The sequence below is a fragment of the Caretta caretta genome, chromosome 4 (assembly GCF_965140235.1).
Source record: "Caretta caretta isolate rCarCar2 chromosome 4, rCarCar1.hap1, whole genome shotgun sequence".
NCBI classification, from domain to species: Eukaryota; Metazoa; Chordata; order Testudines; family Cheloniidae; genus Caretta; species Caretta caretta.
Window position 1 is genome coordinate 19,621,317 of NC_134209.1, and position 13,039 is coordinate 19,634,355.

Here is a 13,039-nt window from a genome sequence, read left to right on the forward strand (position 1 = left end):
TGTAGACTTTTAACTGGGATTCACAACTGGGGCCCCATGACCCATAAGTCATGTGTGGGATGGTACTAGAAGTTCCCATTTTGTTTTCAGAGAAACTTTTAAAAACTTGGTATAAAGCGGGTCAGAGAGTCCTCATGCTTTTTTTTTTTTTTCCCAAGAGTGGTCCACTGGCAGGGTGGAGAGGAGGTTCAGCTGGAAAAGTTAGGGTCTTCAGAAATAAAATAGCTTTTTCAGCAGTGTAAATACAACAGCCACAGATTGCAGTATTACCAGGGTACCTTTGCTGCTGAAAAAGGCAGTGTTGGGACAGGACAGACTTCAGTCCAGGAAGTCTTAATGGAATGTGCACTTCTGCTTATAATGCATTATTTCCGTAGTAGATTTCTAAACCTTAAAAAGCCTGCTTATATTTCAGTGTCCAGTTTGAATAGACTTCAGAGGCTGATTTCTTCAAAGAAGAGTTACTTCAATAGAGTGCAGTCATCATTAGTCAAACTTCCAAGAGCATTATTTACAGCTGAGAATTCAAGTTAAAAAATCACTTCTGTAGCACTACAAAAATGCTTTACTATGTCCTGATTCCTTCCACCTTTTACAAATGCTTTTTGTGGAACCGCTTAAAGCGAGAGGTGCCAATTGCTCATTTTTTAAGGCTATACTAGTGCCATCATAATCCATTGTAAATTTTGACCTAATTTTTAATCTCTCAAGAAACTTCCATCAATAGTTGCATCGAGCTGTCCAGATTAACCCTGTCTGTTGGACACGCAGTTAATAGGTAGAAATCTTGACCAGTTAATCAATACATGCCAATAATCAAGTGCATGAGCATTGCCAAGCAATTCAGTCTAGTCCTTGTCTGCAGAAATATCCCCTTCCCAATTCTTTTTTGGTACTGCATGCAAGTTCATAAGAGTGTATTTATCCATTCTTTAACGCTGGAATGCCCTTTTGTGTATGCCATTCATTTACCATCAAAGACCCGCTGTAAGTCTGTAGAAACTGTTTTGCAAGCGCTTCTGAAGTGAGATAAGAACAGCAGTGCATACAAGAACATACCTGTAAGAGGAGGTTGTTGCAGTGGAAGGGTGGATGTTAACGACTGTAATTTAGGATTGTTATGGTGAATGGTAAATTGGATTGATAACGCTGCTTGATGTTTGAACAGGGTATATAAAGGATCCCAGGTATCAAGAAGTAGACAGGTAAGATGTGTTCATATTATTCATTTTTATGTCCTGGTAACTTGTTGATATCAATCACCTGGATTGAGTTTTACAAATCTTATTCCCAACAGACGATTTTCAGGAGTTCGCCGAGATGTGTTTTTAAATGGGGTAGGTTGATGCATTTGTTTTTAACATAACTTCTTGCACTTCCAAAGTTGTTATCAAATGTTCATGTTGTTCTCTTTCATTGTAGTCCTACAATGATTACGTGAGGGAATTCCACAGCATGGGACCACCGCCACCATGGCAAGGAATGGTTTGTGTCTTGTTCAGCTTCATTTTCTAATTGAAAATAACCCCCACATTACCATGTGGATGTGTCTGCTCTTCCTGAGCTGCTCTCAGCCTTCGTACTCTGTTTAGTAAAGTGCCAGGTACTTCTGCTGTGTACAGTAAATTATGAAGTGTTGCAGGGAAACAAAATTGAATGGGGCGAATTACAATAGGTAATGTCAAGATATTGTAATCACTCTCTCTAACAGTGATCAAACAACATATTTGTATCTTGAAGCTGTCTTGACAATCTAATACGTACTAGGACATAGGAATCCAGCTTAGTTTGAATGCATAAAAAAAAAAGTGAGGAAATTTGTTCTCATAAAAAAAAACAAAAACCACAACAGAACTCTCCTTCCAATGCACTATAATGGATGTGATCAGACCAGTAATCCATCAATATTTGAAGAAGGTTGGCTAGGAATACAGAATACAGCAGGAGGGAAACTGGCCACTGATGGGTCTGTGGCACCGGGAACCTGCATGGTAGAAGATACACTCTGGTACAGTGCAAGAGTTGTCTGGCATGGGCAGTAAAGCATCTAGGAAGCACTGGAGTGTATTTAGCATGGTCCTGGTTAGGCATGCTGCTCTGTGGCACTGGCTTTTTTGTTCCTTTGTGTATTCAGTTGAATATACATACCAGCAAACAAATAGACATACGCTGAGTGCACGATAATGTACCAGTTGCTATCTTTGTTATACTGAGATGGGGTTCTCTGCCAATTGGAGGGCAGGAATGATCTGCAGTTACTGAGGAATAACTAGTTATTCTCAGTTATCCAATTCCCTGCGTTCTGGCTGTGTCTGGAGTTGGATAGTCACTGTGCGGTTATTTCTCAATAACACTTGTGTATTTATAGCATGATCTCTGCTGTGACTCTTGTACTTGGGAATTGTCAAATGGTTTGCCAGCAGCAAAGATGCCCCCATGGCTTCTCACTCCTAGCTGAACAAAAAAAAGCCAATGTATACAAAAATACTTGAACAAATGGTACTATCAGACTGCAGGAAGGGAATAGCTCTTCAGAGAAAACTCAGTTCTGTGACCCATGTCCGTCTACCCATCCCGTCTCTAGAGGCTGGCTAAATACGCATTTACACTCGAATCCAGTCCTCCCAAGCAGTTCAATTTGGAATCACTATGCAAGCAAAACACTGTGGTGACTATTGATGGGAGAATGGCCTGGCTAATGCAGGGAGTGGAAGTACGACAAGTTGAGGGGAAGCAACTTGTTTGAGGATGGGGGGACATGGAAGAGAATGGCCAGAATGCTGCTCTTTTTATATATATAATCAGTTTAGCTTCTGGCTTTTTGGCTGCGTATTTTTATCTTGTGGAATAGGCCTTGCTTTCAAAATGTGAATATCCTAATAAAACTCAGTGGAATAACAGGTGCTTTGGCCTTGAAAACTCACTCAGCCCAGGATATGCTTGTCTGCATGACTCCATCCTGTAATAGGTAGCCAGTACAACACCTAGTGAACTCACGAAAGCTGAAGTGTTCACAGTATTTCTCTTTGTCAGGCATGCGGATGAGTATCTTTAAGTGCTTTTGGGATATAGTTTTAAATAAATGCTGGTAGCTGAAGTTCAGTGAGAAGATCTGGTTGGAATCTCTGCAGTGTCCTGCCATACACTCTGTATGCAAGATAATGTTTTAAACCACAGTCCACCTGCAGAGGAGAATATATTTAAATGTTGTATTTGTTTCCCTTCAGAGTGGCAGGTAAATTGTACTTGTAACCCTAACTTTACGGGTGATACGCACTGTATCTCGGAGTGTTCAACAAACAGCCTTTAATTTCATTGTAGCCACCCTACCCAGCTATGGAACAGCCTCCCCATCACCCTTATTATCAGCACCATGCTCCTCCACCTCAAGCTCACCCTCCATACTCAGGACACCACCCTGTGCCACACGATGCAAGATACCGAGACAAACGAGTAGTAAGTGTACATGACCGCAAAGGAGAAGGGGCAAATCATACAGATCGGCAGAATTCGGAATGGGAGGAATTTGGGGGTGGTTAGGAACCTAAACATATAGGAGATTTCTTATTTCTGAAAATCTTGGCCTTACAGCTGGGCTCCTAAATGTACTTTTGAAATCAGGTCACTGAGGTGCCTAAATCAAGGCTTTGGGTGCTTTTGAGACCCCCGAGGGACTTAGGAGCACAAGTCCCACCATTTCTTGGCCCAGGTGTGTGGAAGGCTTCCAACTGTCAATGCGTACACTTCCCTGGTTGAAATTAAGTCCAAATCAGTAAGGATTTTTTGGAATCTGTTTGTCTGGAGAGGGGAGGAAACTTGTGCCACTGCTATGAAAAAGTTTATGCTAAAGTTTCTTCTTATCCGCTGCTTTTGATCCTGGGTTTTCAAAAGGCCCTAGTAGTGGATGGGTGAAGTGCTGGGACTTTCAGACTGGGCAATTAAATAAATAGCATTGTCCTTCTCTTTCACAGCACGACTATGATATGAGGGTAGATGACTTTCTGCGTCGCACACAAGCAGTGGTCAGTGGTCGGAGAAGCAGACCTCGTGAGAGAGAGCGGGAGAGGGAGCGCGATCGTCCCAGAGACAACAGGAGAGACCGAGAACGGGGACGAGATCGGGAAAGGGAGAGAGAGAGAATTTGTGAGCGGGACAGAGACAGGGGTGAAAGAGGCAGATATAGAAGATAATCCATCTGGAACCAGTGGTCATTTGAAACAGAACAACAAAGCTTGTATTTTTTGTGTGTTTACAAGTAGTACACTTTATTTTCAGCTGTCTACTTAAAGTTTGTTGTGTAGAAGGTTTTACAATGACCCTCTTTGTTCCAAGCATGCAGTAAACTATGAACTGGAAAAACTCAATCAGCCAAAAGAAAAAATGCACAAAGTTGATATTTGAGTTGACCTTTTTATTGGAGAATGGGAAACAGTTAAGAATGTAGATATTGGTTCCTTTTCAATAAGTGTTCATCTACTTCTAGTGACTTCATCCTAGGGTTTTTTAAATATTGATGGATAACTGCCATAATTTTTTTTTTTTTTGCTTTATTTTCTTACATGTCGTTTCACATGGTTCAGTGGAAAAAAAGCTGCTATCAGGTAACGCACCGATGGAAGTGTGATGCTTTGCCCGTGGGGCAGTGCTGTAGCAGCCTTTTGCTTTCCTGGTTTCTAACCCCTTCGCTGTAGAGTGTTTTGTCAGTCTTCGATAATGAAAGCAATATTAAGAAGACACTATTGATAGCTAATTTTTAATCTTTTTAAAAATCTTCCTGTGTTCAGTAACCTTCTGGTCCATGCTGTTGTCTAGCCTCTCTCTAAAACGTACACATTGCTTGGAATGGTCACAGTTTGCGTGTGTGGAAGCAGAAAATGTGGCTGTATTCTACATTGCTACTGTTTTTTATAAAAAAAAAATAATAATAATAATAAATTGGTAACAATTGAAATTTTAGTTTGGCTTGTTATTTTAAAGGCTTCCAGGTTTGCTAACAGTTCTAGGAAGGCTGGCCTGTGTATTCAGAAGTTACCTATTTTCCCTCCTCAGTAAAGATATTTCCAATGGGTGAAATTCAACCCAGACAGCTATCCTTAACAGATACAAGCTGGGGCTCAGTATCCCCGAAACTAACGGCTGGCCTACACGAACACTGGGACTCTTAAGTTGCGCTGTTTCAGTTACGTAAATGATGTAACTGAAGTCGACGTGACTTAGGTTGACTTCCAGCGGTGTCTACGCTGCGCTGGGTCAACGGGAGATGCTCTCTTGTTGACATAGCTTCCACCTCCTGGGGTGGCGGAGTACAGATCGATTTAGTGCGTCTTCACCAGACCCGCTAAATGAACACCGCTGCATCAATCACTGCAGTGTCAGTTTAGCCAGTAGGGTAGACACGACCTAACATTTATTGGAATAGGTAGGTTCATAGTCCTATCTTCCTGAATCACTGCAGGAGTTTCATGGATTTTGGGATTAAACCAGAACAAAATACTCAATTGGTTAAAATGTTAACTTTTCTTTTTTGTGGGGCAGCTGTGTAACTACTATGCCCTCAATAACTTACTTATGGAGAATTACTCTCACGGAGTTGAAGCAATCTGGTTTTAATGTCCTAGCCCTGTGCCAGTCCAGTGAAAGAGAGATCCAAACCATCCCCATGTCAATCAATTGCCCAATCCAAACAAAATTACAGGACGCACACCCACTGTGCAGAGCCAACATACTTAACATGCCATAGCAAATGCCATGGGATATTTCATTGACTTCTGTATTGTAAATGCTCTTGAACAGGACAGATTTGAATTTAAACTTGGAATAGTAAAAACCAGAGAGCTAACCTACAACTTGAGAGTTAACTGGAAAAAAACACTCTTGTCTGCATGCAGTTAGAGGCATTTCCCTGTTCTCACTTTACTGAGTTAACTTTTGGGTTGAAATGTATTATTCTTAGGCCATGTCTACAGTTACAGGTAGATCAGCACTGCTGCAATCGATGCAGCAGGTGTCAGTTTAGTGGGTCTAGTGAAGACCTACAAAATCAATGCTCTTTGGTCAACCCTGATACTCCACCTCCCCGAGAAGAATAAGGAAGTCGACGGGAGAGCATCGCTCGTTGACGCAGTGCCGTGTAGACACCGCGGTAAGTCAACCTAAGCTACATTGGCTCCAGTTACATAACAGGTGGCAGCAACCTTCTGCATCCTAGCAAGTTTAGACTCTTACAGCTGTCATACAGTGCTGAACCATGCATAAGCTATCTGTAATTTGCCTTCACCTTAATTTATCACCTGAACCATGGCTTGCAGAGCTACTTCAGTAACTGGCAAATTATAGTTAGTGTGTGTGTGTGTGTGTGTCATCCTAAAAAGAATAAATTATGGCAGTAGCAATGAGGCAGCGACTTGCTGGAGTATAAAAGCCAAGCAGGTTTATCGCCAGATTTCACATGTTCAGCTCCTTCACTTGGGGCCAGGCTTGTGCAAGTCTAGCACTCAACTTGCTACGTTTTTCTGAAGAAGGCAGCCCTTTTGTCTCCACATACTTATTCTCGTCCATCTTCAGTCTGTCCTACTTCCTCTCTGTTTGTTTGTCTCCTGCTTCAGCAAACTTTTAAATAACCTGGTCAAGTAAGGCTTGCAACTGTGCATGGTAATTTCTGTGGGTAGCAGTCCATCTGCACAAATTGCAAGGCAGGTTACTGTGGGCTCTTCTACAGCTGAATTCCTTGACTTGAACTGATGTGCATTAACCTAAGCTTTGCATATTTTAGTAGAAGAAACCGTACATAGACTGAATCAGTTTGACACTCAATAATAGGAATTGCTTTTATTAACAAATCAACCCACGTTGTTGAAAGCTCTATCCACTAGGCAGCAAATATTTTGGTTAGCAGCAGTGGGGATGGAGAGGTATTAAAGCAGCACACAGAAAGGAGCTAGCTCATTCAACCAGTGCAACAAGCATTGAATTACACAAGAGCCTGAATCTGTATGACCTTTTACATTCAAATAAACTGCATGCCCTCACTCATGCAGAGATCTTCCTGGAGGGATAGGGTCATGATAATGGGGTTTCATGGAGTAGGCTCACAGTTTTGCCTTAAGACTACAGCTGGTCAAAACTCAGTGAAACACGAACTCTCCCCCCCCCCCCCCCCCTTCCCCCTCTTCCAAGCAGGTCTAGCTAACTTACTTTGGCTTCACGTTTCCCAGTATCAAATCTCTGAATGTTTTTTATATGTCAGCAATCAAGGCTGTGCTCATGCCAGCTGCCTCTATGGGCACACCCTAGGGCACATGCAGCTCCCACTGACTTCATTCAGCCTGCATGCATCTCACCGTAGGATCAGGGGCACAGATTTTTGCAGAGTTCCAGCACAGACCTATGCAATCTGTAGCTCTCTGTAGACATTTTGTAATAGCTAATTGACCTAATCCTCTGGTGTGAACTGGCCTAGCTCCACCCAAGTGATTACAATAGGGCAGTTTACACCAGCTGTGCACTGCAGCTACAAGGGGAATCTCGATAGATCACATAACTCTAGTGTCAATAGCTGATGACCAATTTTAGGTATTTTTCTGTATACTCAGTGTAAGTATGCTCAGAAACGTGACCATTCAAATTAGTGTGTCTTATACTCAGCATATCTGCTAGGGTAGGCCCTGGATTCTAGAGTCTCCTAAATCGCCACCAACATTGAAGTGTCCCATTTTCAGTTTAGCATCGAAGCTTTAGCTTTTAGGAACAGAGCCATTTTTCCATTGTCTATATTTAAGGGTTTACATAGCTTTGAACTAACTGAAGGCTTAAGATTTGTCACAACCAGCTCCAAAAATTAGTGCTAATAAAATAAGCTTGTGTGGGGCAACAAAATATATGCAGTAAAGGAAGAACCTTACTCTTTTCTCTAGCAGCTTTGTCTGCAGGCAAATGTAAGTTGCCTTTCATTAGGCACTGGATCATTTACAAATGCAACCCAAGTCTGACAAAGGCAATTTTAAAAGCATTCTTAAACATGATCTGGTGGCTAGCTTATTGTAGCAACCACACAATACTGCAAATCACAGGATCATAAATGGGACAGATCCTCGACCGTTATAAAATTGGCACAGCTTCATGGCGCTCAGCAGAACAATTTATACGGATTTATAGCTGCTGGGGAGTTGGCCCACTATATAGATAATAAGTTTGCCAATTACTGAGGGAAATTAGCAGTTCCACTTGGCGTTTCCAGGAGTGGAGCATTTTAAGTCAACCTCTTACAGACCAATGAAGCCACAAGGCCCGGTATTAGGCAGGTGTCCTCTCCACCAGCTCTGGAATGCTGTAGCACAGGTGACCCACTCCTGTGTATGGCAGTAGATGCTTGGGAATTACTAGTGGCATGATGAGCTAAGGCCTGAGCCAAAGCCCACTGAAGTTAATGCGAGTCTTCAGGGAGCTCTGGCAGCTGTCAGGATGTGCAAGTTGCCATTTCTGCTGTGGAGGCCAGCTAGCAGGATGAACTGAGCCTGTGTGCCCTAAGGCTAACTTTCCACACCCCACAGAAGAGGGACCACTGGGAAAAGGGAGTCCTGCAGCATGGGGCAGCTCAATACAGCAGGCCAGAAGAATGCATGCATGGTATATGGAGGGGATGGAACACAGTGGAATACCTTCCACCACACCCAGTCAGTTTCCCCACCATGGTTGGACAGAGCAGCTCTTTCTTCAGCTTGCTGGGTTGCTCTGGGCCAGGGGTTGGAGGCTGAGCACTGGATACTATGGAGCAAAGGGGGCAGACCTAGATTCCCATAAAACCCCTCTAGAGTTATTCTGCCATTTCCTGGATCCCCCTGTGTACTGGTTTGACCCCTGGGATTGCTACACTGTTGAGACTGTGATATTCCCTGCGTAGAGAGTTCCCTGCCCTTCTAACAGCCACCCCCTTTCTTGGGCCCACACTCTAGCACATGCCTACTGAATTCCCAGCACTATAATTCTCAACCATCAAATTGTGTCTTCACCCACAGAAATTAAACTCAGGGCAAAGTTTCATTAAACTTTGGAAAGATTTTTCACATGAGACACAATGCAGAAAGGATATGATTGGAGCCTCCATATCATGACATCAACCATTCCGATTTTATACTCTAGACAAGGCTTTCAGACATGGGACGTGAAGTTCTTCTCTTTGGCTGAGATTTTGGAAGGAGGCCAAGGGCGTCTGGTGAAATTCAATGGGAGTAGCGCACCTAACTTTGCAAATCCAATTCCTCAATCCTCACCATGGTTGCTAAAAATCCTGATTTTTCAAACACGTTGAGTACCCAGCATGTCCCACTGAAGTTGGAAGCAGCTGCTGCATGCCCAGAACATTCGAACATCAGGGTATCTATTAAGACACTTAAATATAGACATAGGAACCTACAGACAGATGGCTATTTTCAGAAGTCTTGGCCTTTCTGGTGGGCATCTTCTAGGAGCATCAGATTGCTTATCTGAGCTCCGAACTAGTCAGTGTCTGCTCCTCCAGGAGCCATACCAACAGACACATGGACACTTTGGTTCTGGATGATCTAGTGAAGACACACACAGATCGCAGGGTGGGCAAATCAACTTTAATACCTGCAGGTGGAAGACACAGCAAAGAACCTAAAACAGTTGGGCTTTGTCCTTTTAAATAAAGTCTCCAGAAAGTTACATTTTGAAAATCATTGCCACAGTTAGCATCTGACAAGTCCCTGTGTAATCACTGAAGAAGTCAGATTGGTGGATCCAGCTAAGTATTCATTCTTATTCAAGCCAAAAGAAAGTTACTGTAAACATCACATTCGCTAAATGCGTAACTTTCCTGATACTACTTCACCAGAACACGGCCCTGGCTACGCATGGTATTTCAGCATGCACCTCACTTCAAGCATGTGCCTAGATCAACAGGACCACGAACAAGCTGAACCAGGCCCAGGGGAACAGCAAACCTACTCCGTTTTCTTCTTCTTTACAATCCTACCACATTTCTTACAGCAAAACAAGCAGCATTTGACAGCAATGAAAACAGCAGCTGCTGCACAGGTGAGCAAGAACGCCAGGACGTCCAGGCAGTGATACTGGTACCAGGTGAGCTCGTGAGCTGCTGGTCTCAAGTGCTTTGCCCCTTTATGGCGCATGACAAATTCGATCCAGAAGACAGCTCTGTCCAGAGGCTTTATGGGCTGGTCGTGGTGAATCTGGGATAATCTCACTGCATTTTCTTTATAGCTGAAGGAATCGGGGGGAACAAAAATGACATGGTGGTTATTCTGAAACAGCGCTTTCCCTACTGTATGGGGCAACTAGCAAGCAAAGGGATCGCTGACCAGGCTCCCTGCTCCACACTACAGGGTCAAGTCAACGTAAGCTGCCTTGTGTTGACCTAGCTGTGGAAGCGTCTTCACTTAAATTTGGCTCTGCTGACGTAAGTGCCTCTCTACGCCGATTTAGTGACAGCCTCTCCCCGAGCGGTGTAGAGTCATGGTCGATGTCATCAGGGCGACGCAGTGTCAGTGCAGACGATGCATTGCTTACGGTGACGGTTGCTGGCTTTCAGGAGCCGTCCCACAATGCCCCGCACTGACAATGCAATCAATACTAGTGCTCCTGGTGAGGACGCGCACTGCCGACTTAAGGAGCCAAGTGTGCGCACACACACAAGCGATTTAATAACTGCAGTGAGGGCTGACATAAGTCTCATGGCCTGAGTCAAGATTTAAAGTGGGCCGAAAAGATAAGCTAGCCCCAGTTTGCTATTACATAATGAGACTTCTTCAGAGGGTTCGCCACAAGACATTCCTAGCGTCCAGCTTTTTCTGTTGTCATTTTCTCTTGCAAAAAATACTTCTGGGAAGATAATTTGCAGGGTTTTCCCTGCAGATCTCATGTTTCACAGCTTGAGACGGGTGGAATTCCCCCAGTGCTAAAGGTTTTGGTCCCTACAGACAGTGGTAGCAAGTTGGGAAGCCAAGACTCAGTGTCACAAACTAGCCAAGAAGAAGTTTGCCCGTCGTATGTGTGAATTGGAAATTGGCTGGGTGACTTCATTCAGACTTGCTCCAAGAAGGGAGCAGAGGACTACACAATCTCAGGGGCTGCTCCAAGGCCTTTTCAGAGCGATCTTTCCCAAAGAGATCACAAAATACAATATGAGGGAAATTGATTTCCGGACCACACCTTCCAGGAGCTGCTGCAGGTTTGATAGTATCCTTGGACCAACACAGCTACTACAACCCTGTCCCATTAGGCAGAGACTGAACTCACCTGGAGTTGTTAATGACCACATTCAATGCATCAATTAAATCCTGGGCTTGCATTGTGTTAAAATCCAGCTCGACTGCCATTCCTTTCGCCTTCATGTGAGCAATGTTATCCGGCTGGTCAGCGAACAAGGGAATCCCAACCATGGGAATCCCATGGTAGATAGCTTCATAGATCCCGTTGGTTCCACCATGAGTAATAAAGGCTTTGGCCTTGGGGTGGCCTGGAATAGGAGGAGAGAAGCGTTTAGGAACGATGAGGTACATAAATGATCAGATTCCAGGGAAGAAGGCAACAATTTTGTACAAACTAGGTAAATAATGATTAGTTTGACAAGGGGCTAGTCCTGATTACTCCAGACTAGCATTAGGGACGGATAATGGTATGTACATGCTTCAACCCTAGCCAATGGGGAAATACCTTGCAAAACGTTACAGACTCTGCTATTGATCTACGATTAAGGCTGACCCAGCAGAAAGTTGTATTTTATTCACACCGATCCCCGCACAGGTTACAGTGCCTGGATGCAGCTGGAAAAGTGGGTCTCCTGGAGCCGCGCTGGCTCACATGTTCTGGGGCTGCCCTGGGACACAATCCTTTTGGCTAGAAGTAGGCAGGAGGGTTATGATGATGATAGATACAGAACCTCCCTAAAAACTACTTCCCCGATGTGTGCTTTGGGATCTATCCCATCAGCTGGGCAACTCTCCAACTCACAGAAAGCTCGGCTTTCTAGAGCCGTGCTTCTAGCCAGACGATTCCGATTGCTCGGCTAGATTCCTGGCTCAGTGGCTCTGCTGACCTGGCAGTTAAAGGGCGGGTCCCGTTTCAGAGAAGAGGGACCTCAGACCAAGTATTTTCAAATTGGTTAAACTTTTTGAAACCTTTGACTAATCCCTAGCAGATGGAAACTGAGATGTCACTCTCCTTTCCCCTCGGTTCCCCTCTTTCTTTCCTTCCCCTCCCTTCACTCTTTGCTCTTTTTATGCCCCCATTATCCCCTTATTTTTGTAAAAAAAGATTCAATAGAATACAAATAAGAAGGGAAAGGCAGTGGCTGCCTTCTAGGTACTTATGTTTAAATGCTACACACCAGTTACCGGGCCTGATTCACTCCCAGTACTCCAGTTTATCCCAGTATAACTCCAGTTTTTGCATCACTTCTGCTGCCCTTCTTTGTATTTACTCTAGTTTTTGTCAGGGGAGCCACACACACTGATTCCAAGGGTAGTTGCCCCAGGACAAAGCAATGTTATCTCTCTGGTTTTATGGGCAATGCTATTTCGGTCCCTACAGCTGAGAACCGCCAAGTACCTTTGAGAAGCCTATCCTTGCTCTGCTACCATCATGGGTATAATTAAGGCTGAGTAAGCACCTCTCTCTAGATAACACACACTAAATACCCTGGCCTCCAAGTGACCTCTGAGGTACTGTATTTGGTTACAGGATTAGCTTGTGTGTATAATGGGCAATCTAGTCTTTTTGTCATAAATAAAGTGAGTAAAGTGGGGAGGGAACACGCTTGTCAATACTGAGAAAAGCTCAGCTAGGAACATTTCCAGCACAGAGTCTTACCAAGCAGGTCATTCTGGGGTATCCAGTCATAAATCCTAGTGTTGGGTCCTAAAGTTTCTGGTTTCTTCCCTTTGTACCTCCAAAGAACCTTGAATGAAAATGTTTGAAGATACACGAGCTGTGGTTCAAGCTGCACTATTGCACTGCAATGCAAATCTGGAGCCTGATCCAAAGACCACTGATGTCTACT

The 13,039-nt window shown here is 43.9% G+C and overlaps 2 protein-coding genes across 5 annotated transcripts in view; one reads left to right on the plus strand and one right to left on the minus strand.

Annotated features, from left to right (window-relative positions):
• The window catches only part of YTHDC1 (YTH N6-methyladenosine RNA binding protein C1), a 33,269-nt gene extending 28,318 nt beyond the window's left edge, over window positions 1-4,951 (plus strand). For all 3 annotated transcript variants that reach the window (XM_048846336.2, XM_048846337.2, XM_048846339.2), the window contains 5 exons: window positions 1,169-1,205; window positions 1,298-1,337; window positions 1,423-1,485; window positions 3,322-3,456; window positions 3,972-4,951. In XM_048846336.2, the coding sequence (XP_048702293.1) occupies window positions 1,169-1,205; window positions 1,298-1,337; window positions 1,423-1,485; window positions 3,322-3,456; window positions 3,972-4,190 (494 nt within the window). In that variant the 3' untranslated portion in view covers window positions 4,191-4,951. The remainder of the gene's footprint in view (window positions 1-1,168; window positions 1,206-1,297; window positions 1,338-1,422; window positions 1,486-3,321; window positions 3,457-3,971) is intronic.
• A 4,632-nt stretch (window positions 4,952-9,583) lies between these two features.
• Window positions 9,584-13,039, minus strand: part of LOC125635102 (UDP-glucuronosyltransferase 2C1-like) — a 31,352-nt gene continuing 27,896 nt past the window's right edge. For both annotated transcript variants that reach the window (XM_048846340.2, XM_075127431.1), the window contains exons 5-7: window positions 12,850-12,937; window positions 11,278-11,497; window positions 9,584-10,242 (exon numbers count right to left, since the gene is read on the minus strand). In XM_048846340.2, the coding sequence (XP_048702297.2) occupies window positions 9,963-10,242; window positions 11,278-11,497; window positions 12,850-12,937 (588 nt within the window). In that variant the 3' untranslated portion in view covers window positions 9,584-9,962. The remainder of the gene's footprint in view (window positions 10,243-11,277; window positions 11,498-12,849; window positions 12,938-13,039) is intronic.